Below are 24,336 nucleotides of genomic sequence, written 5' to 3'. Positions count from 1 at the left end.
CACACACACACGCACACAGAGGTAGAGAGAGGCTGGGGCTGACCTCCTGGGGCTGGTAGGGGCTCCCGGACCTCTCCAGGGCCAGCAGCACGTCCAGGTCCCCAGAGGACTGCTCTGCAGGCTGGAGGCTGACCAGCTGGACCTCGCTCCTCCGCACCCCCGCGATGTTCCTCAGCGCGCGCTGGAAGTTCCGCCAGTAGTCCCCGATGAACTCCTCGGGCGCGATGGCGGCAAAGCGCACGCCGATGGAGTTGTCCAGCGCCTGGCTGGGCGCCTGCCGCACGTGCACGTTGACGTCGGCCGCCGTGGTGAAGCGTCCGTCCGTCACGGTCACGTTGAGCGGGTAGTGGCCCACGTCCAGCGGGCGCTGCGCGATCACCTTGCCGTCGGAGGCGGAGACGGAGAACAGGGCGCCGTCCGTGCCCGCCGCGGCGGCGGCGGAGTAGGAGGGGGCGAGGCTGTAGGTGAGCGTGTCGTAGACGTCCTGGTCGGTGGCGTGGATCTTCCCCAGGACGCCGCCGGGATACTCGTCGCCGGCCGTGGAGATGTAGATGTCGAGGGGTAGGATGGCCGGAGGGTAAACGCTTTCCTCGATGATGCGGACGCTGATGAAGGTGGTGGACAGGAGCTGGGGTTTACCACTGTCTGACACCTGGGGGAGGGAGGGAGGGGGAGGGAGGGAGGGAGGGGGAGGGAGGAGAGGGTTGAGTCAGCTAACAGGTCGCAGAAAGAAACGCTGTGTCTGTTTCCTACCACTGGAGGGCACACAAGCACTTCCATGCTCACCAGACCAGTCAAAAAAGAGACTTTCCGGTTTTTTTCAACTACACTTACTTTATTATTATATACTGAGTGCGAGCCTAAATGTTGTTAGATGCACATGGCTCAGACTAACACTGATATGAACCTATGCAGACTGATATAAACGGATGATCTCCCTACAACTCGTCTAAAGAAAAAAGAAAACGAGTGAATGTACATCTTGTAGCACTTTCAATTCGTTTTCCCATCTCCTTCTTATCCCGTCTGCCCACTCTGTCTCTCCTTCTCACTCACTCGCTTACTCCCCTCTCTTTCTCTCTCCTTCCTTCTCTCCGCCGAGTGTACCAATCACAACCCCGCTGCGTGTTATCTGGCAGAACAAACGCCTCTCAGCTGGGAGAGGGCATCTCTGTGGCACGTTCTGCTCGCACTGCGTGTGAGAGGCCAGACGCTTTCTGAATATATTTCAACCTCACATCATAGCTGTGGCTTTCATACCCATCCTTAGATGACTTGTAGCCGCAAAAGGAGGGATTTTTTACTTTCGGCAAAAGATGAAAGATGAGGGGAGAGAGAGAGGGTGTTACAGGAGGGAGAGCTTGGGAGGACAAGGGAATGAGCTTCTGGCCACAGAAAAGGCAAATACACGGGCAAAACGTATCGCCATGTACCACGTTGCCTAAGGCCTTTACGGAGGCCCTTTTCCGCACGTCCTCCCCTCTCTCTCTCCCCTACACATCCCGTCTCGATCCCCTGTCACTATCGCAAACTAGCCGTGGCTCGTCGAGCGTGAAATAAACATGGCGTGTTCCCCTCTTCCTGTGCAGCAGCGCGGCTCACCTGGGCCTCCAAGAGGTAGTGCTCCCTGGCCCTCCTGTTCATCTCCCCCACGGCTTGCAGCTCCCCCTGCTGGCTGAGGGCGAACGCCTCGCCCTCGTTGCCGCCCACCAGGGCGAAGGTGAACGGGGGCCCGTTGTGGGTGGCGTCGCGGTCCGTCACAGTCAGCTGGAGGACGCTGGTCCCGGCAGGGCGGTTCTCCTGCGCAGGGAGAGACGGGGTTTAGGGTTGGACGTTGGATGTAGAGGTCAGCCTAGATAATAATATTCATTCAACCAATTAATCAATAAAACTGAATATGATTAAACTGAATATATCAAATTGTATATTTGATATATCTCAAATGTTTATATATTTATAGTAAAGAAGGATGCTTGTGCTTGAGTGTACGATGGAGGGGTGGTGAGCGTCTGTGCAGCAACACATCGCGTTCAGCCACGTTAGCACCCAGCTTAGCACCTAAACACTGGCCTAAACTGGGTGATATCTGACATTCAAGAACAACTGAGATGGATCGTTTCTATTATTAGCCTCCTCTGATGCCTCCTCATTTTCTCGATGTGTGTGTTCTCTCAACTGAGACCGGGGTCCCTTATTTTGCGCTCTCGGCGAGATTACTTTTTCAGTTTCTCCCAACACAGAAAAGCCTTCAATGCGTCATCACTCAGTAGCCGTCCAGCCCTCCCCCGTCTCTCCCGCCCCCATCATCTCGCACATCGGCCCCTCCCTGCCTGCCTCCTGCAGGTGCATCCTGTCTCTCCTCACTTCTCCTCCTCCGCTCATCCATCACTCCTATCTTGCTTTCCTATCTATTCTTCTCCTCCCCATTCCCGCCTCGATCTTTTTCATTAGAATACTTCTGCTGCGTCCCTGCTGCATTTCAATCCACGCCTTCCCCTTATTTCCGCCCCCCCCCTCACCTCTTCCTCGTCTTCTCCCGCTCTCGCCTTCTTTTACATTCAAAGGGCATTGTGTCTCTTTAATTCCCCCTCCCTCACTTCGCTTCTCCTTATGCGCAGACATCCCACTCCTCCCCCTCCTTACCCCTCCCCTTCTCCTCTCTCTCTCTCTCTCTCTCTCTCTCTCTCTCTCTCTCTCTCTCTCTCTCTCTCTCTCTCTCTCTCTCTCTCTCTCTCTCTCTATGTCTCTCTCTCCCACCTGGATGATGAGGCTGTAGTTGGCCTGGGAGAAGATGGGTGGGTTGTCGTTGACGTCCGACACGTCTATGTTGACCGTAGCACTGCTGGTGCGCGGAGGCGACCCGTTGTCGGCCGCCTGCACCGTGAGCGTGTAGCCTGACGTCTGAGGGAGAGGAAGGGCGGAAAAAGAGACAAGGAGAAAGAGAGACAGAAAAGATCATTAGTACTCCTCGGCCAGGTGTACTTATGCAAGAGATAAAACAGGGGAATTGACAGATGGAGTCTGACTCCGCTTTGATTGGAGTCTACAGAGGGCAATTAGAGAGCACGTACGCATGCACGCACACACACACACACACACACACACACACACACACACACACACACACACACACACACACACACACACACACACACACACACACACACTAGACCTCTACCATTACAATTTCGAACCACACAGTGACTGCTAAAATAATCAGACAATAACATATAACACTGCTCCGACCTTCTCTCTGTCCAGCTGGCGTGCCACCTTAACCTCTCCTTTCAGCGGGTCGATGGTGAAGGGAGTGCCCTGGTTGCCCTCCACTATGGTGTAGCGGACCTGGTTGAAGGAGGGGCCATCTGCATCCTCAGCCATGACCTGGGAACACGCGCACAGGAGGGAGTCAGGAGCTGGGAGCCAAGGCCGAGGCGAAGGCATACAAGCGTGATCCCCGCACTGAAACAAACGTGATGGGAGCGGAGGACACGGCCGTGCACATGCTTTGGCAGCAGCCCTGAAGAAAACAGGGGCAGGAGAGAATCCGAAGGGAGGATACTGGCAGGCGGTGGAATTTCATCTCCACGTGGACATTTTAATACCGAGGACGATTAGGCAGGCGGTGTGTACTTGATAGATGGCCAGGTGGATGGAAGAGGGTGGCGAGGGGGAGGAGGAAATGGAAGTCTGCATGGTGTAGAAGACGAGGAATAGATCGGGCAAGATGAGAAGAGGCAAGGATGCAGGCGAAATGTGAATGTCATTGGAGAGAAAGATAAGGAGAACACAAGAGGCAGGGGACGGGGGAGACTAGCTGGTACTTCTCTAGTCAGGGACTTAACGAGTCACCTGTCTTTAATTAAACACAGTGTGTGTGTGTGCTGGTGAATGCGTGTGAGTTGGTGAATGGGTCGCTGCTACTCAGAGCATGAAGTGCTCACGTCCTAATTTAGCTCCGGAGTGGTCTGACACAGGTGCTCACTCATGACGGACAGAGGAGAGAAGGTGAGGGGGGGGGGGGGGGGGGTGGAGAGTGAGGGGGGCAGCAGGCAGAAACAGCACAGTGAACGGTTGAACTGAACAAGTGTCTGAAGAGTACAGGCTTAAAGCAAGAGCGTTCCGTCAACGCGGCTGGCCCACCGTCGCTGTGGAAGGACAAGGGCTCAGAAGTCAGAGCGGGTAGACTCACCGCAACCACCGTCTTGCCGGGCTCCGCGTCCTCGCCGACCACGGCGCCATAGGTCCCCTGGCTGAAGGTGGGGCTGTTGTCGTTGACATCCGTCAGGTTGATGTTGACGGTGGCCATGTCGCTGAGAGGAGGCGTGCCTCCGTCCTTGGCCTCCACCGTCAGGTAGTACTCATGGGACACCTCGTAGTCCAGAGGCTCGATGACAAACACGTCGCCTGGGGTGGGGTGGGGGGCGGAGGGAGGCAGGAAGGGAGGAGAAGCAGGGAGGGTTAAATTAAAGGAAAACAAACCAGGTAAAATAATCAAGGATTTCCCTCAGGCTATTAACCTATCTGCAGACATAGAGACTATGTTACTGTAAATCAATGGTATTATATAATCTGTAATCATGTTTCAAGTCAAGTCAGTGTGCATCTGAGAACATACCCGTCTTGGGGTCCACGCTGAACATGCCGTGCTCGTTGCCGCTGACGATGGCGTAGCTGATCTCCCCGTTGGCCTCGATGTCCCGGCTGGCCGCCAGAACCCGCAGCACCTGCGTCCCCACGGCGATGTCCTCCGCCACCGTGGCCACGTACTCGCGGCGCTCGAACACCGGCGGGTTGTCGTTGATGTCCAGCACGGACACGGTGACCTGGCTGAGCGAGGAGAGGCGCCGGGGCGAGCCCTGGTCGGTAGCACGCGCGCGCAGCTCGTACACCGCCTGCACCTCCCGGTCCAGCGGGCGCTCCAGGGTCACCACGCCGCTGCGCTCGTCGATGGAGAAGTGGCCATCGGCCGAGTCAGCCAGCGAGTACAGGATGTCGCTGTTCATACCTGCGCACACACGGGGGCCGAGGAACAGGCGGTGAGGAACGCGCGGGAATTTCACCCCGAAAATATTCTTGCTTTGCGTCGTAAAAAATAAGCAGTTCACCAGGCATAAACACTAGCCCTGTGAATACATGGAAATCAGCCGAGGACTACTAGTGATGGCATATGCAGAGAAAGAAAAGTTTGTTTTGACACCAGCTCCCTTTGCAGCAGCCGACGCTAACAACAAGCACGCTCTCCTCATCACAACCATCAGTCATAGCTCCCCGCCCACGCCGCCGTCCCAGAACAACGAGACAAAGACGGATGGTGATAATAATGCTAATGTCTCTGCGGCAGGTGGCCCCTGTTCTGAATACATCGTTTCACTGGCGTTTATCAGGTGAGCGTCCCCTCCCATCTCCCTGGATCTCATTATCTACAGAGGAGAGGAGAGTTGGGGATGAGGGATGGGGGCAGGGGGCGGGGGACAGGACAGGAAATATGGGGGAAAGAAAGACGGGGAGATGAAAAATAGGGAGGGATGGGGAGAGGAGGAGAGAGGTAGGGAGAGTAGAGTCGAAGAGAGACAGTGAGAGTAGAGGAGAGATGGAGAGAGTAGAGACAAGGACAACGAGAGAGAGATGAAGAGGGGGAGAGATTGTAGAGGAGGAGAGAGGTGAGCGCTAGCCAGCAGCACTGAGGTCTGCTTATTGCTCCTCCACATCTCTCCGATCACACCCAAGTCCTCAGGTGGAAACTGGTTAATGACCAAGAAAGTGAATCGCTCCGAATCGTTTAGCAATATACATTCCTCTCGCCAAACATTTATAATGTTGGACGACTCCACACTCCTTATTGGCCACACACAAATGAGCAAAGGTAAAACCCCATGTTGCGCTGAGCTCTGGCTGTGTTCAGTTACGCCAAAAAAACATCAGAACAGTGCTTAGCCTTGGGGCTACGGAGAGGTCGGGACAAATGGAAAGAACCAATTTGAAAGGAAAAGAGAAGGGTTAAGTCAGAGCAGCCAAAGGGATACTCTGACAGAAAGAACACGATATACTGGCGAGAGTGAAATAAGCAAGGTCAGAAGAGGGGGGCACCATCGAGGAACGTGTGTGCGTCTACATAACTAGTCTTTATCTCAGATCAAGGGCACCAGGCCGGTGTCTGTCTGAGAGTCGGCCTGCCGGCTTCTTCCCCGCGCCCCTGATGAATGCCGTGCTCGGAGCTACAGTGAAGGCAGAACTGAAGAGGGTAAGCATCAAGTGAAGCCTCTCTCAGGGAGGAGATGATAGGGCGGCTGCAGGGGACGGGCCGTGCCTGGAATGTGTGTGTGTGTGTGTGGGTGTGTGTGCAGGAGCGACTCGACAATGCAAGTACTGTGGCTCATCTCTTGATTCCAGTGTTCGGTGGGGACAAATCTGTCGTACGGTGTGTGTGTGTGCGCGTGTGAAATAGAGAGAGCGTAGGAGGACTATCCAGTTCTTCTTGGCTGACTAACATAATGAAAGAATACAAATGGACTGTGGCAAATTAGTGTGTGCGCCTTCCAACCCCCACCCAAACAATCAAATCCCCCCCAATCAAATCTCTCACCCTTCTCCTTCACCCTGACACCAAATAATCATCGCCCATGGCTAAGATAACAGGGTAACAACTCCCATCTCTCCATCTAATTCCCCTTGCTCAGAATGAAAGGTGAATTCCATGCTACTCCTACTCCGACTGGCATTATGCCTCTGTTCAAAATGGATCCTGCACCCCTTCCCCCCCACCAGACGCCCTCAAAGCCCTTGTCTGCTCTCCCTGTTCCGGAGACCCAGTTTGAACCTCCTGTTCAGTCTGTTAGAATGTCAACTCACTTTAAGAAGCGAGTCACAGAGAGAAAGAAAGAGAAACCATTTAAAAAGTCTGTCACCCACTCTCTTGGTGCAAAGTGGAACAGGGATTTTTGGAGTACTGCAGGGCCTTGCTGCAGAGTGCACAAAAGCTGTGCACTTTGGATAAAAGTGTCTGATAAATGCATAATGTAAATTAACGTCTTTACCAAGGCTCCTGTAGTGACTGGTGATCCCCTGAGATCCCGCGGGGTTTCTAAAAACGTAATTTTTTATGATATATATATTATTTTACCTATGTCGATATCGGTTGCCAGAAGCCTCGCCACGAAGGTGCCGATCTCTGTGTTCTCGAAGACGGTGATGGCGTAGGGGTCGGAGGCGAACTGCGGGGCGTTATCGTTGACGTCCTCCACGGTGATGGTGACGTCGGCCTCGCAGTAACGCCCCCCGCCGTCCAGCGCACGCACCTTGAACCTGTGCTCCTCCTGCTCCTCGCGGTCCAGCGCACGCAGGGTCTTCAGCTCGCCTGGAAACAGGAAGAGGGTGAGAAACACTGACAACACACAATGCGGGTCCAAACACACACACGGACCAAACATACACGCAGACACACGCCGTCCCAACGAATATGTGAGGGCACGCAGGCACAAGCCCACAAGGGGTTCTTAAAAGCATGCCTCTGCCTGACTCCAATTTACACGCTCTGGCGCTTGGTGCAGGCTTGCTTTTAAAAAGCTGCTGTTGTACCATTGACAGCCTGGTGTTGGGAGTCCTCCCCTCAGCCCGCCAAGGCTCTTCCCAAAGCACACCGCCAGTAAAAAACAACATGGAGGACAGCCACCGAGCCCATCACAAAACCTTTACAAATGGAAATGCTAATTTACACATACACCTCTGCGCACAGGGTTCGAGTCTGCGTTACCCGCTCCAGTGCTTTGACAACCAGGATTCCCGCACAGATCACTGGGTCTGATGTGTTTGTATAGGTCTAGGCATGAGACACATTGCGTGTTTGTGTCTCTGTGTATGTGTGTACGTGTGTGTATGTGTGAGTAAGGGAACGTGAGGGAAGAGACCTTGTATGCTCTCCTTTGCCTCCTCTACTTCACTGGGTAAAACCACTTCCAAGCTGCTAATGGACTTCAGAAAAAAGAAGGGAGGGACACGGCATGAGAGGGAGGAGAGGAGGAGAGAGGAAGTGAGGGAGAGAGAAGGTGAATAATTGAAGGGAAATAAGCCGAGGAGAAGACGAGGAAAGAGAAACGCCAGAAGAGAGAGAGGAGGCGGGGAGGAGACGGTGGAGAGGTTGGCAGCTGAGAGCCCCGGGTCTGGGGCGCCCCAGGACACCAGGCCGCACCAGCAATACCGCAGTCTCTCCGGGAAACTCCCAGCAGCCTCTTGGTGTTCCTCGCGCGCAACCATCTCTATATGAACCTTCCCGGAGAAGCGGCTCCAGAACATTAGCTTGCTAGCGATCCTCAGAGAAGCGCCCGAGCCAGAGGACAGAAAGCTCAAGGGTCTGTGTTCTCCTCTCTCCTCGGACTCCACTCCAGTATGAAAGCCATCAATGGCTTGTGTGAAATAAAGCGTTGCATGCTTTACTTTACCAAGTGTGTGTGTGGGGGGGTGACTGAAAGGTAACGGCCATCGCGTTTTTGGTGATTCTGTATAAGGGAGGTTGCTAAGTGGGTCTTACATTCTTTGGATTGTACAAACAGAGTGTTGTTTCTGCTGTTCTCTGAAGAGGAGGAGGAGGAGAACGCCTTCAGGACTCCTTCAGGGGAGATAAGGGGAAACAAAGGCGCCTGTCTGTACATTAGATGAAACCCCACTATCTCTCTCTCTCTTCAGGGACTTGCGTTGAGGCAACTTAAACCACCAACGTTGCATACAAAAACTAATTGTGCCACTCTCCTTCTGCTGAGGGACACACACAAAAAACACACGCACACATAACAACACACACACGCTTCCTCCAAACGTGGGGGAAGGATTATAATTCAATCAGAAAGTGTGGAGGGTGCATGACCGCTGCCATGGTCAAGGGGGATTAGGAGTTTGTTTGTCGTTTTTAGTTGGAGGCTGTGGTCGACAGTTTAAGCCTTAAACACACCAGCGTGACATGGGCATTTGTGATGGACCCATCCATCAAATCTTCAAATTATAAAGTCATCCTGTGTGTGTGTGTATGTGTGCATGTGTGCCTGTGTGCGTGTGTGTGCATGTGCGCATGTGTGCATGTGTGTGTGTGTGCATGTGTGTGTGTGTGTGCATGTGTGTGCATGTGCGCATGTGTGTGCATGTGCGCATGTGTGTGCATGTGCGCATGTGTGCATGTGTGTGTGTGTGCATGTGTGTGTGTGTGCATGTGTGCTTGCCCTGCTGGCCAGCCTGTCTGTATCCTCATATTGCATTTCACACGGCCCACCCACGCACTCTTTTAACATGCTGGAAAAAACTTGAATATGGATTGGATACAAACTGGTGTAAATACACACGTTGCTAATCTGAAGAGGCACTGGAACAGGAGTGGGACATCACCTTTGTTAACCAGAGACTTCAGATCAACTATGCAGGATCAATGCTGACAAACCAGAGCTACACGGCGCAGCCACACACTCAGACTCACAGCCTGTCTTTCTGTTTCTCTCTCTCTCTCTCTCTCTCTCTCTCTCTCTCTCTCTCTCTCTCACACTCACGCACACAGAAAGATCCATGGAGAGACGGCCACACACATGCACACACCACACACAAACACACACCTGTATCGGGGTCGATGGTGAAGCGCTCCACGCCGGCCCCGTGGAGCTCGTAGGAGATCTGGGCATTGGAGCGGATGTCTGCGTCTGTGGCTGAGACTTGCAGGATGAGCCTTCCGCCGGGGGAGTCCTCCGGAACACTCTCGATGTACTGGGACTGAGGGGGGAGGGAAGGGAGGAGAGACGGGAGGTTGAGAAGGAACGTTTAAAGTAGTAGATTATTAGAAAGTGATCAGTTTAAAAACGGGACAACCGCCATTGTATCCACTTAAACAACAATACTCAGCCGTCAATATCCATTAGAATTAGATAAAAGAATGCCCTCTACACCAAATCACCTTCTATTTTCCTCAAATTAGTCTTCATTCAGTGATTGACATTTTGAACCCCCTTATTCTCCTCCTCCACCTCTTTCCCTCCTTCACATCCTGTTCTCTCCGTTCTTTGGCTCTTAACATGCAGAGCAGGTGCATCCCTTCCTAAACACCAGCACAACATGACACCCTTCAGTGGCTACGGCGACAGCAGCAGCGTTGCGTTACCTTCTCGCACACGGGGCTATTGTCGTTGGCATCCAGCACTTTGACCTCCACGGTGGCCTTGGCGGCAAAGATGCCATCGGTAGCGGTGATGTTTAGGAGGTAATTGTCACGCTCCTCGCGGTCCAATGGCTTTCTGACCAAGACCTTCCACTCGTTCTGGACGTGCCTGATGGCAAATTGTCCCAGCGGGTCACCGCCTGTACACAGTCAAGAGGGAAGTTTTAGTGTATGTGATATGTCAAAACAATCACGTCTTTGAATCCAAGAAATAGAGGGACAACAGATTTCTTCACTTCAAAGTGAGAGCACTTCAGCTTCAGAAAACAGTGCTCGACCTCCCAGTCTCTGTGTCATCGTCCAAACACCTTCCGCAAAAGGAATAGTTTCTCATCTTTCTATTTCAAATGCATATTTACCAGCCAAAAATGCTTGGTACACAATAAATCATAATAACAAGTGTATCTCAAGCGGCAGCAAACAACAGTTTGTTTGCATGGCATGCGTTTGCTCCTCACAATTTCTCATTATAGATTTTATCTTGGCATCGTTATTCACACTTGCTAATTAACACAAGCAGATAAGTATCTCCTGTTCAAAGTGATATCGTAATAAATAAACATGCATGACCTACATCTTTGCCATGGGTTTTGGCTGTGATTAGTCAATTACACAAACACTGTTCACAGACGAAGAGGACATCTAATATTTCAGAGAGCAAAAATTATCCTCTTAAGTGGCTGATCTTGCAGTAGCAGATCTCAATGAACCATTGCACAAAGGAGAAAAGGGAGAGGGTGGGTTCACATTAGCTTGCAGACTGGTAATTATCTTTCTCATGTTTAGTAATCATCCTTAACATTGGAAAGATAAACACCCACCTGTGATGAAGTAGGTGACTTGTTTGTTGATGTCCTCTGTGTCAGCGTCTGTGGTGCTCAAGATGGCTATGACGCCACTGGGAGGAGGGTCGTCCTCGCTGACCGTGCCCTTGTAGATCTCTGCCGTGAACCGTGGTGGGTTGTCATTCACGTCCGCCACCGTCACCTCCACAGTGGTCCCGGTCACCAGCTGCTCTTTGTCCCCACGGTCAGTGGCCAGTACTGCCACAGTGTACTGGCTCCTCTTCTCACGGTCCAGCTCCTTCAAAGTGGTCAACCATCCCGTTTCGCTGTTGATGGCGAACAGCTCCGGAATGTCCTCTGAGCTCTGCTTTGGGTTGAGGCTGTAGACCACCTGACCGTTAGTGCCGGAGTCCAGGTCTGTGGCTCTCACCTGGATCACCTGAGTGCCGCTCGGAAGGTTCTCCACCACCACGGCCTGGTACGGGTCCGACTCGAAGGCAGGCTTGTTGTCGTTGAGGTCTATCACCTGGATGTTGATGTCTGCTGTTGCCACTACCTCATAGTTTTCATACTTGCTCTGAGCCAACAATGTTAGCTGGTACCATTTAATGGTCTCGTGGTCCAGATTTTTCTCCAACTTCAGGGTGCCTGTGTCATGATCCACAACGAAGACTTCGTCCTGGTTGCTTTCTGGGGTGTTGCCTTTCACCAGGCTGTAGACCACTGGCTGTTCGCTCACAGCCTGGATGACATCAATCTCTGTGCCAATAGGAAGATCCTCTGCGATGGGAAACCGGTAGTGCGTCTCCACAAACTTAGGGACTGGGACCTCAGGGGCCAGGATCCTTATGTAAACCCGCACAACAGATTTTTTGGGGGGATTCCCAGCATCCTTTGCCCTGACGAAGAAGGCGTAGAGCTCGTTCTCCAGTCCGATGAGGCTTTCTTTGGTGACTATGACTCCACTGAGCGGGTGGATCTCAAAGTTCTCTTCAACGTTGTCGACCTCAGCCTCAATGGCGAAGGTGATGTCGGCGTTGCTCCCTTCGTCCATGTCCGACGCGGCGACTTTGAGCACAGTGGAACCCCTCTGCACGTCTGACGCTACGTTGGCTCTGTACTCGAGCGCTCTGAACTGAGGCGCGTTATCGTTGACGTCTGTCAAAATGACGTTGATGACGCAAAAGCCAACCTTACCACCTCCGTCCTTCGCCATGAGAGAGACAGGAATGACCTTCTCAATGGCATTTTCACGATCGAGGCTCTCCAGGGTGAAGATCTCTCCGTTTTCATTGACAGAGAATTTGTCCTTGGCAAAGTCGTTGACAATGTGATAGGTCAGCTGTCCGTACAGGCCTGCATTTTCATCTGTGGCTCTGGCTTCAGCAACCAAGGTGCCAACAAGGGAATTCTCCACGAGCTCCACCACATAGTCAAGCTGAGGGAATGTGGGCTCGTGGAAGTTGGCTCCGATGACAGTCACTTTCACAAGAACGGAGCTCCTGAACACCCCGTCGCACACGGACACATTGAGGTTGTACAGAGGCTCCATGTGGGGCCTTCGGTGGTTGGAGATGACAATGGCCCCTGTGTTTTTGTCAATGGCAAAGTTCTGATCCTCGTTACCGGACAGGATGGTGAACTCCAGTTTCCCTGTGTCTGAGCTATCAGCATCGGACGCCTGAACTTGGGTGACGAAGTGGCCCCTGGGTGCTAACTCGCTGACTGTCGCTTCGTAAACGTTCTCCGTGAACATTGGGGCATTGTCATTCAGGTCGGTGATATCTACAGTCACAGTGACGTCGCTGGAGAGGGCGGGAACTCCCCCGTCCACGGCTCGGACTGTCAGCTTGTGCTGTTGGATCTGGTCGTGGTCCAGCATTTGAGCTGTCCAGATGACTCCAGTATCACGGTCAATGCTAAAATACTCTGAGCTCTTTCCCTTTTCCTCAACCAACTGGTAAAAGAGAACTTTGTTGTTGCCTGTATCAGAATCTTGGGCCGAGACCTGTAAGACGGATGTGCCAATAACTGAGGCTTCGGATATGTTGGCATAGTACAACTTTGATAGGAATACAGGTGGGTTATCGTTGATGTCTTCTAGAATTATATCTACAAACACCTCAGAATGAGCTCCAGTTAGGGAGTCGGTCGCTCTAACACTTAGTTTATAGGCCGGGTGGGCCTCAAAGTCTAAAGGCTGGATCACATGTATGACTCCTGTATTGAAATTGATGGAGAATTGACTGAATGGGTCTCCCTCAGAGATGGTGTAAACTATGCGTGGCCCTTCAGAGTCGTTGGCCTGAACGTGAACTACAGGAGTATGCAACTGGATGTTTTCTGGGATTTCAATGCTATAAAAAGGCTTTTCAAACACTGGCATGGCTTTGTTTACTACAGTAATAGAGACCAATACTTCAGCCGATAGAGCTGGTTCGCCTCCATCTTTGGCTCCAACACTGACTATAAACTCTGTGTTTAAGGACTCTTTCTCAAACTTCTTTTTCAGGGAGATTTCTCCAGAGGGACTTATTTGGAAGTGCTCGTGATGTTCTTTTAGGTGGTAGAAAACTTCACTGTTGCGTCCGATGTCACTGTCCACAGCTGTGACCTGCCTGATAAGTTGACCCTCCTCGGCATCAATCTGGACAAGGGCGTGGTAGGGCAGGTTCACAAATATGGGCTGGTTGTCATTCATGTCCTCCACAGTCATGGAAACTAGAACATGGGAGACCTCTGAAGATGTATCCTCCCTCGTGACCTCAACCACGATGTCAAACGTGTCCTGAACCTCTCGGTCAAATGCTATTCCAGTGGTAGAGAGCACCCCAGAGGTGCGGCTTATTTCAAACCTCCGATCGGGGTTGAGAATAGTGTAAAAGAGAGGCTCGTTGACCTGGTTCCCCACGGCAGCAATGACCGCTAACGTTTTCTTTTCTGAGGAGTTTTCCTGAACGTAGGCCGTGTAGGACTCCCTGGTGAACTTCAGACTGCTCTGCTTGTTTTCCTTGACGTTTATCTTCACCGAAGCCATGCTGGCAAACCGGCCATCCGAAACCCTCACCCTCAATTCGTATCTGCTTCTCAACTGGGTGACATTCTGGATGGAGATAACACCAGCGGTCGGATCCATTTTGAATTTATCGCCAATGTTGCCCTCAGAGATGGAAAAGAAGAGTTTGGAGTTTGGTCCAGAGTCTGAGTCTGTAGCGTTAACCTTAATAATTTGGACGCCTTTGTATGTTGGTAATACGACCGTTGTCTCGTAAAGCTCCTGGCTGAACTGTGGCGAGCAGTCATTGACATCAATGACCTCAATGGTCACATTGGCGGCTGATTCTGAAAACAAGCGAGGTATTCCCAAGTCATGGACCTGTACTGTGAATTGGAAAACACTTCTTTGCTCATAATCCAGGGCTGTGGTGGTCCTGATAGCTCCAGTACTGGAGTCAATGGCAAAGTAATTATGGGCGAAAGGCTCCACAATCTGGTAGACCAGCATGGCGTTGCGGTCACGGTCGGCATCGGAGGCACGAATGACCAGTGGAGTGTTCTGTCTGGTCAAGACCACACTGTTGATAGGAGCAGACTCACTGACCATTCCAGTAAAATCAGGTTGGAGGAAGATAGGGGCATTGTCATTCTCATCCTTCAGGTGGATCATCAGGGTGGTGTTGCTAGCCAGGCCAGCCATGTTGGTTCCCTGGATGGTGAGCCTGTACTCTGGGGTGGTCTCATAGTCCAAAGCCCTCTGGGTCACCACCACTCCAGAATTGGGGTTAATGTCAAAGGCATTGTTGACGTTCCCGCCTTTGATCTGGTAGAAGACAGACGATTGGCTGGTGGCTGTAACCAGGCTCACAAAGCTTCCTGGAAGAGCCAATTCGCTGACTTCTGCAGATAAATCCTTGTCGGTGAACCTGGGGGTGGCGTTGTCGGACACAGTGACCATGATGTGGACTGTAGTGGTGGCAGACAACGGGGGAGTTCCTTTATCAGTGGCCTTGACAGACAGTTCAAACTGGTTCTTCTGGCTTCGATCTAGCTCCTTCGCCACGGTAACAGTACCAAGCACCGGATCAATGGTGAATGAGTTTGCAACATTTCCTGTTCCAAAAAAAGGAGGGGAGGGGGGATATTACTACAGTTGCTATGGCATGGATTTCCTATCTGATCTAAAGTACTTTACCAATTTAACTTTGAGAATAAGTATAGATTCTCTTGATGAGAAACTACCAAATTGAAATCTTGAGGACAATTATAACATTGAGCAAATGAAATACTGTCAAAGAAATACTTCAGGCTGATAAATGTCCTCATCTATTTTTCCCTTCAGTGCGGGTGCCACTAAGCAACCGATGAACATTACCGCTCTGTATTCTGAGTCTGCCAGCCCTGACGTTCAACATGACTCACTCTCTCAGGCAAGTTACATTTCAATTAGCTTGTGTCATCTCAAATATCTAAAAAATGCACATCCTCAAACAAAGGGCCCTACTAAGGACGACATGTCCCTCCCTCCAATCACACAGGATATTTGCTGAGAAAACAATTGTGGGAAATTCAGAGGCGGCACATGCTCTACTCCCACGAACATTGAAGATTCTCTGACAAAGTCTTCTATCCTCCAACTGTTGTTGAAGCATGCCATTCATGACCAGGACCTAGTGGGCTGGGGATCTCTGAATGACTAGCATACATTTTTCCACTGGTCGCTAACTAAGGCTATCACCATGCATGTTTATGTACTGAGGCTATGCTAGTACAGCTATGCCGGGGAAGTTATGGCTAACATGCCAAGAATGACCTGCTTAGGTTTAACGGGGGTTGCTACCTGACTCGATGCTGTAGACAATCTCTGCATTCTGGCCTTTGTCTTTGTCCAGAGCGGTGACCTGGAGCACCGCGGATCCCACGGCAGCAGATTCGTAGACACGACCAGTGTAGGGCGAGCCCACAAACCAGGGAGCGTTGTCATTAGTGTCCTCAACATTGACCATGACACGCACAAGGTTCCTCTTTACAGGAATGTCCTGGTCCCGGACCTAGCAGGAGAGAGAGGAGAGAGAAAGAGGAGAGGGAGAGAGAAGTAGAAAGGAACAAACACCAGGAGAAAATTAGAAAGACAATAAAACCAGATATGAGTTATTAAATAGATCATTTTCTTTTTCCAACAGTAATGCAATTAAGTGGAAAAATTCTCAGTCTAATTAAAAAACAACAGCATAGACATATTGATCGGCCTGTCATTAGTTTATGCAAATCAGAAAATCACACAACCCTCCTTATGCATACCGATAGATGTAATGCACCCGTGAGAAACAAAGTCATACATAATCTACAAACACAAACTTTACCAAATCTAGTTCAATAATCTTGCTGCACAGTGGCTATCAAAAGCTTGTGGCGCGTAGCCCAGTTTTAGCACACCAGAGTAACAGCACAGTTACCATGACGGTGAGGATGTGCCGGCGCATAGTCTCGTGGTCCAGCCTCTCGGCCGTGTACAGCACGCCCGTGCCCGGGTCCAGACGGAACTTCTTCAGGCTGAAGGGGTCGGTGCTGCTCAGGAGGGTAAAGGTCAGCTTGTTCTTCTCGTCCTCGTCGGTGGCACCGATCCGCAGGACCTCGGTGTCTGGAGGCGTGTCCTCCGGCACGCTCACCTCGTACCTGGGCTGGGAAAACTGGGGCCTGTGGTTGTTGGTGTCGATGACCCGGATCAACACCTAGACGGAGGGATGGATGGAGAAGGGGGAATGGTTGATGTGAAGTCCACAAGAGGCTTTGTTTATATTTGTCCCCTCCCTGGTTTCCATTTCTTCCCTTAAAGTCACGCCTAACCTCCACTTCACCTTGCCTCCTCTTATCTATCCGCTTGTTCTCATCCTTCATGCCGCCGTTTCTTCTCCCTCGCTCCCTCCCTCCCTCCCTCCCTGTCTTCAACACCTTCTATCTCTTACCGGTAATGAGGGATGTTGTGTAGATGGGCAACACGATCAATGCATTTAATGGTATAAGCAATATTTTAACCGCACGGTCACTTGCAACCACTGAGAGGAAAAAGCAGAGATCGATATCGGCCAGCCTCTAATGCATCCAGATGAATGGGGAGCTGTGTGACGGAGTGGCACCGAGCATGTGATGAAGATACAGGTGGTCTCACAGACTGAAGTCAGCTGGAGAGCGTGCCAGACGCGTCGTTCACAGTCACTCAACACAGCATCGTTTACAGGCAATGTTTAGCACAGTCAGGTAGCATGTGTCCGACACACATTTGTCAGTGTGACTTTGACACTAATTGAGGGAATAAACCGAGGTGTATTCATTGAAAATGCGCTGATTCTTTCAGGCGTACATAATAATGACAATAACTCGAATCGCTGGCATGTACCAACGTACACTATCGCACACCCCAGAGAACACAGTGCTCCATGAAGACGCGATGCCACTGTGGTGCTGTGATTGCGAAAGCATCTCACCCGCTCCTGTAAACTGGGTGGAGGGAGAAAAAAGGGACAATTCCAGCAAGGCCGTGCTTTATCAACACAGGCCACCCGTCTACTGGACTTCCGACGAGGGGATTACAGAGGGGCTGATGGAATGCCAGCCTCCTGTTCCAGACCAGCAGGGAAGCCGCCGCCAAAGCCAAACATGGGGAACAAAGAAGCTCAAACCCAGATTAGACACCTGCATACCAGACACTAGGGGGCAGCGTCCCACATGGGAATACACAAGCACAGCCAAGCTCTGGGAACGGTGGCTGGAAACGGGCAACTCTCGTTAGCGAGTCCTTGCCAAAAGTTGAAAATGACTGTTGGGGTGTTACTGACGGGTGCCTGAGCTTTGCCAGTATAGCTCAAGAGACAATTATAGAATAATCTGACAGGGGTGATAACGTTCACAATCTGTCGAGTGCTGTGATGCTGGCAGTGTTGGCTGGGCTCGCAGATGCTATCAACCGGTGGGACTTGGGGCTATATGCTAGCCTCCACCGTAAGAGCTCAAGCTGGCAAGCTTGAGCTTGCTGCCAATGTGAGTTATGTCAGTATACCAACATCCTGAACGTTATCTGCCGCTAAGAAACTGTTCAAGCAGAGTTGATCTGTTTTCTGGGGGAACTAAATATAAGAGGTTTCACGACCGACAGAGCCTGAAACTCTGGTGCTGGTGCGAGTTTGCCGGTGACCTGGATGGTAGTGTGATGCTTTTAGAAACAGACGAGCAAACCCTTAAGAGGTGTGAAGAACTGGGTCTCTGCTCTGTGTGTTGTGCGTGTGTGTGTGTTGTGCGTGTGGGTGTTGTGCGTGTGTGGCAGTGGGAAGTGGGTAGCGGGCCCCTAAGCGGCCCCCCGGTCTATCTTCCTCCAAGCATCTCGTTTCATGTCATGCCAGACGTCACACTGCCTAAGGTCCCGGGGGTCTGGCAATCCACTTTCCACGCATGTACACATGCACACACTTGGCCCATACACACACACAGCCCTCCCCCCTCAGAGTGGGGCTCTCGTACAATGCGTCTCAATCTGGCTGGCTACAGATAGAGAGGTCTCGTGAAGGGAGGACCATTCGTGAGGCACCAGGGACTGATAATGCTGTCAAGAGAAATACATAGGGTGGGGGGAAAAATGGAGGACACTGTATCTACAGCCAGCCTCCAGTCCTGTATGAGTCTACATGAAACATGGAAGATTTGATTGACATTTAATTTCTTTCCCCTTTAACTTCCCATTTTGAGAAATGAGGTTCAACAGCTCTTGAAAGAGGATTTACCCCCTGAAAAATCTGCATGATACAGTCTGACTGCGGTTAAAGAGACGAAGACCGCAAGTCTTTGTAGATCACTCCCGTGGGAGCACCGCAGAGGAACAATCTGTGACAGATGGAGAGATTGAGGAGCAAGAGCGCTAGGAGGGTGAGAAAAAAAAGAGAATGAGGAAGAGCAAAAGACAAAGGGAGCAGGAAGAGAGGGCTCTGACACAGAGGCAAGAAGAAAGAGGTTGGCGATCAGAGCAAAGAAAGAAAGAAAGAAGGAAAGAAAAGGTGCGCTAAGAGTGGATAAGAGACAGCAGGAGATGATAGTGAAAGGAAGATACGAGAACTGTAGTGAGGGATCAAGAAATAGAAAAAGAGACGGGGGGGGAGAGCAAGAAAGAGAGAGGGATATTTATGAACAGAGACACTGAGAGGTGGAGCGAGATAAAAGAGAAAAGAAAGAGAGCTGGAACAGATTGTGCACAGAACAGCTTGTGGTTCTCCTGCAGGGCAGGATGGCATGGGGCTGGTAGAAGAGAGATGAGAGAGAGGGAAAGCGAGAGAGAGAGAGAGAGCAGGGGAGAAAGAGTGTGAGAGAAAATGAGAGGAGGGGAGAGGAGAGTGAGAGAGAGCAGATCCTGTCTGTGAGGTGTTAAAATGCTGTGCCCTTCTCTCCAGAATCAGCCAATTTCTCAGAGATCAGCAGACAGGAGCCGACATGGAGCCCCAACAACCTGGTGTCAGACAGGGATACACAGGGAGAAACACTGTAGAAGCACACAGTGCCCTGGCCTTTCTCACCAGCTCCAAAGGGCTGTTCCATGACCAGTGAGCAGGACTCTGGGAACCGAGGGGCATGATGGGGTTCACAGGTCTGTGTTCTAAAATCTGCCAAACAGCCAATAGTGTAGCCCCCCACCCCCCCACACACACTCATGCATAAACAACAATTCAAGCACAGTCATACATGCACACGCACGACACACTCAAAGAAAGGACTGCCTTACAGAGAAATAAAAGACAACATCGAAAGAACAGAAGGAGCGCTACTGTCACCACCCTTCGTCATGTCCAGGACGGGGGCAGCCAGAGCGCTAGCCCACTCGCCACTGCCATGTGCAGGACAGAAAATGCCTACCCCCCTGCCAAGTGGCAGGTTTTGGGCCCAGGCAGGGGGTTGGCACCAGGCGCACAGAGCATGTTCCCAAAATAGGATTAAAACGGCCCGCGACCAACAGAGGTCCAGTGTTCTTGTTTACGCTTTCTTCTACCCAACAGAATGATCATAATCCTCACAAGCTACGCCAGGAAATGTGGCGCTTTTTAAATAATGGAGAGAAGGGAAGAGAGAGACAGAGAGACGGGGCAGGAGAGTAGAAAGTGAGAAGAAAATAAAGGGAGAGAGGGAGAAGTTCAGAGAGAAAGAACATGGGAAAAAAATAACAAATGCATTCCTGAGAGAGAAAGAAAACAGGAGAAAATAGGACAGGCCGTCTGGCATCAGAGCCACATGACTTTGATTTGGGAGATAAGGAAAACTTTGTGCTCCTTCACGAGGTGCGTGTTTGTGTGTGCCTGTCTGCAGATCTAATAGCAGCTACGGAGGTAAACAGCACAACAGTGCAACAATCCAAACAAAGTACAAACCAATCCCGTTGCTCATCTTTAATCTGTTCAAGGAATTGTAATCATCTTGTTTTGTTGGTCAGAGCAGACAAGCTCTTGATTTAGGGGTTTCCTCAGTACTATAGGTACTATACAAGTAAGAGAAGAGACAAAGGAATGTAGAAATCAGATCACACTGACCAGATTATGGGATTATGACTCTAATACAAATTCTAGTCATACATTTTGTATTTTTGTACAACTATGTAACCACATAGTTCACATCAAATTGGTTATTCAGGCAAAACAGTGCATAGAAGCCCACCTGACACAGGGATGTCTAGTTTCCTTAATGTAGTATAACAATTTACAGACACTAGTACAGTGGGTCTGGTCCACCCAGGCTGGGTCTGCCACGTTAGCGCCGTGAGGACCAGTTGGCGACGGGCGCAAACTGCCTGGTCGATACTAATATGAGCACTGGGGTGAGAAGCCCTGGCAGAGAGAACTACAAGTAGCATTCTGTTGACAGGAACAAATAAGCAAGCGTTCCTTCTGCCCAGATGCCATCACTTTGGACAGGACGAAGAGTTTTGTAAAAACATTTCGAATTTAGGTTGGATTGTCAGTTAGTTAGTCAATTGTTGTTGTTGTACCTGTACTTCTTATGAATACCAAATTAACTTGAAAGGTAATGCTTTAATGTTTGTATTGAATGCCTGTGTGTGGTGTAGAAGGTGGATGGAAGCAGGGGAGCTCTAGCTCAGGTTGGGCAGACAGCAGCAGGCTGATGTCCATCTAATGGCAACTACAGTATGCATAAGACACCTTATCTCAGTATCCGATTGTACTATGTTGACCACTCACGCTGCTCATTCTTATTCTTATTTTTAAATATATTTTATTTTATATTTAAATTGTTGTATTAGATTAGACTGTTTAGTTCTTAGAAATAGTTAAACTTTTGTACTTTTACTTAATTTAAGATTTGTATATGTTTAGTGTTTTGCACCTCCCTGCCACAGTAAATTCCGTGTTTGTATAACATACATGGCGAATAAACCGAATTCTGATTCTGATGTGGATGTGTTGTAACACCCTGACGGCCCTTGTGTTTCTCAAACGTAAACGGGTGCGGCAAACACATACGTGCATGCGCACCCCTGCATACGTGTTAAAACACGCCGACACACACACACAGCCTAAAACGTGCTGGAGCACAATAGACATGTTTATTCCCAGTGTGTGTGTTTTCTGGCCTGTGAGTGATTCATGGTGATGGCTGAAAGGCCTCCGCAAAACCGTCACGATAACGAGAGCCAGAAGGGGAGTGGAGTGGTAGGGTGCCTTTGAACCCCCGACAGTACAGAGGCTAATTGTGTTATGTCATTTTCTTTTATGAAGAGCGCCCCCCTCCTCCTCTCCCCAACCCCCGCTTCTGGTCAAAACACACAGAAGAAGAGAAATAATTTGGAGATAACCGACATTGTGTTTACTTAGCTCTTTGAATTGACTGGCTTGGACTTGAAACGCCACCGCGTGCAGCGTGAGTGAAAAGGCTGCCTGTCTTGCTGACAAGCCGCCTGGAATACTGCGTGTGCGCTCACAAGGAGGAGAAGACGTGAGACTGAGAGACGCTTTCCTGATGATAAGTGATCTGTAAACGCTTCTAAACGCGTTGCGCCCCACTGAGGATGCTGACATTCCGTCAACAGTTTGGGGGGGGGCGGCTAAAAAAAAGGTTTCGGCGGCAACGGTGCTCAAATCGAGGCTCTGTGGAGCACTGCAAGCGGAGGATCAAAGGCCTCATTCACAGACAGTGACAACAATACAGACTTTCTCTTTTTCACTTTCTGGCTGAGGAGCCCTGTGAGAAGGCTACCAAACCTTTGCAGTGAGTGCAGATCATACGATCCGAAATGTGTCTATTGAAGTGCACTCCTAAAGGGCTAAAGTGTGCACAAAAGTTTGAGATCTCGCCGTGACGATCTTGACAATGACTTGTGATATTGCTGATAAACGACATCACAGATTCACCCAACAAACGCATGACTCACCAAACAAAAACTACAGACAAATGCTAAAACGTCTGCACACGTATGAGCTTGCCATGTGCTTCACATGACTTTAGTTTAGACTCCCCGTGTAAACTTGACAAAGTGAGTCCGTCAAAGTAGCTGTAACAAAGTGGGGTGAGACTTGCATATTCATTCACCATCTACATTCAGAAGGGCTTCGTATGCCACTGTGTCTCGGGGGGGATCGAAGGGAGAAAGAGAGCGAGAGACAAAGAGAAAGATGAAGGCAGAGAGGAGGACCGGAAAGAGAACAGGCAATGGAGGAGGGGTAGAGACGGGGGAAGGAATGCACACTTTACAAAAGAGGTCTGGCTAGACAGCGCCATTCTCTCCATTCCTGTCCTGCTCCAGCAATGAGACAATGGGAGATTCCTGGAGCTCGCTGCCAAAGGTGGATGGAGGGATAGGAGGAGGGAGAGATGAAAGAGACGGGAGGTGGGGGAGAGATGGAATGTCTGCACATCAGCACATGTTATGACGAGAGAGACCCAGTTGGAGAAAAATCTGGCGACGGCTTTCGACCCGACACACACGTCTAATCAAAACATATTCTCCCAGCTGGTCTGGAGACGTACAGTACCCTACTTCTTTCTATCAATCTCTCTGTCCAGTTCACCCCAGCCAAAGTAACAAATTATTTTTCTGGCAGAAACGTAGTTTAAATTCAAAACACAAGAAGCATCAGAATAATACTGACAAGCAACATGAAGGGCCCGTCTCATTAAAACTTGTTTTCACCTTTAACTTGGTTGACCGCTGACATGGACATTTTCTCCGAAAACAAAGTTGGTTTCTGAGTGAGAGAGGCATTGCAAGCACGCAAATGGATATCTTTATCATGTAAACAGACCCTACTAATTTCTTCCCTTGTACAACACTTCCTGTCAATCGCAGAAGTCAACCCGGCCGTGACTTGTCATAGCGGACAATGGTTTTTCCACCCATCTATCCTTTCCACTCCTCCATCCTTCCCTCCCTCCCTCTGACTGCGTGAAAAAGAACCCATACCCCCCCCACACACACACACAAACACACACACACACCATAACGTTTCATTAGCGGTCCAATTACCTGGGTGCTGACTGAGCGCGTTCCGTCTGTGGCCTCCACCGTCAGGTTGTAATTGGATTTCTGCTCTGCGTCCAGGGGCCTGGCCACAATCAGCGTCCCGCTGGCCTTGCCCACGTCAAACCTACTGTCATAGTTGCCACCTGTGGAAAAGAGGGAGGGAGGAGAGGAGGTGGGGTCCGGGTGTGTTCACGCACAATGAATGAAGAAAGACAGGAAATTAGTAGCTCATCACCACCTGGTTAAGTAGTGCAGCTGGTGGACTAAGCTAACAGAGGATATGAGGCTAGGAGAGATCTGTGTCATCGTTCAACTCTACGCTGTACAACAGCCTGTATGCATTGCATGAGCCCTTTGTACTGGATGCAAACACACCTCACAATACGGCTTGACTTTGTCAAGGGCATGCACGTGGAACATATTCGGGCCATGGTGTTTTACAAACCAGCAGACTGGGAGACACTTTACCGTCCACCGTGGGCTGTGAGTTTTTCAAATACATTTTTTTTTATAAATAAAACTCGTGGTCCTGTTACCGCTGGCTTATTGCTTATTTGAAGTCATCACACTCTGTCACAACAACTACAATGTCAGTCACATTCTATCACAACAAACACAATGTCAGTCACATTCAGTCACAACAACCACAATGCAAGGACAACACAGACGTCACAGACACAGATTCCAGCCAGCCCAACAGCTACCTTCTGCTGTACAGTTGTGGTCACAGGACATCTGGAGAATGTAAAACATCTCAGTTGCCTCTATGTCGCCTTGCAAAAAGAAAGAATCGACCCAGAGACAAAAAAGAACATTCCAGAAAGAAGAAGCAGAAAAAAGGACAAAGAGGAAGAGTT

At 50.3% G+C, this 24,336-nt stretch overlaps 1 protein-coding gene across 1 annotated transcript in view; it reads right to left on the bottom strand.

Moving 5' to 3' along the window:
• fat1a (FAT atypical cadherin 1a) overlaps positions 1–24,336 on the bottom strand; it is a 68,764-nt gene that overhangs the window by 9,967 nt on the left and 34,461 nt on the right. The window contains exons 7-20 of the mRNA XM_067250144.1: positions 24,184–24,252; positions 23,483–23,622; positions 16,428–16,703; positions 15,812–16,022; positions 11,011–15,084; positions 10,133–10,329; positions 9,594–9,747; positions 7,124–7,357; positions 4,619–5,008; positions 4,193–4,407; positions 3,247–3,384; positions 2,758–2,901; positions 1,603–1,800; positions 44–652 (exon numbers count right to left, since the gene is read on the bottom strand). Coding sequence (XP_067106245.1) covers positions 44–652; positions 1,603–1,800; positions 2,758–2,901; positions 3,247–3,384; positions 4,193–4,407; positions 4,619–5,008; positions 7,124–7,357; positions 9,594–9,747; positions 10,133–10,329; positions 11,011–15,084; positions 15,812–16,022; positions 16,428–16,703; positions 23,483–23,622; positions 24,184–24,252 — 7,049 coding nt within the window. The remainder of the gene's footprint in view (positions 1–43; positions 653–1,602; positions 1,801–2,757; positions 2,902–3,246; positions 3,385–4,192; positions 4,408–4,618; positions 5,009–7,123; positions 7,358–9,593; positions 9,748–10,132; positions 10,330–11,010; positions 15,085–15,811; positions 16,023–16,427; positions 16,704–23,482; positions 23,623–24,183; positions 24,253–24,336) is intronic.

This window comes from Osmerus mordax, chromosome 14 (assembly GCF_038355195.1).
Source record: "Osmerus mordax isolate fOsmMor3 chromosome 14, fOsmMor3.pri, whole genome shotgun sequence".
NCBI classification, from domain to species: domain Eukaryota; kingdom Metazoa; phylum Chordata; class Actinopteri; order Osmeriformes; family Osmeridae; genus Osmerus; species Osmerus mordax.
The sequence above is the reverse complement of the archived record's forward strand: the minus strand, read 5'-3'. Positions and strand labels throughout refer to the sequence as shown.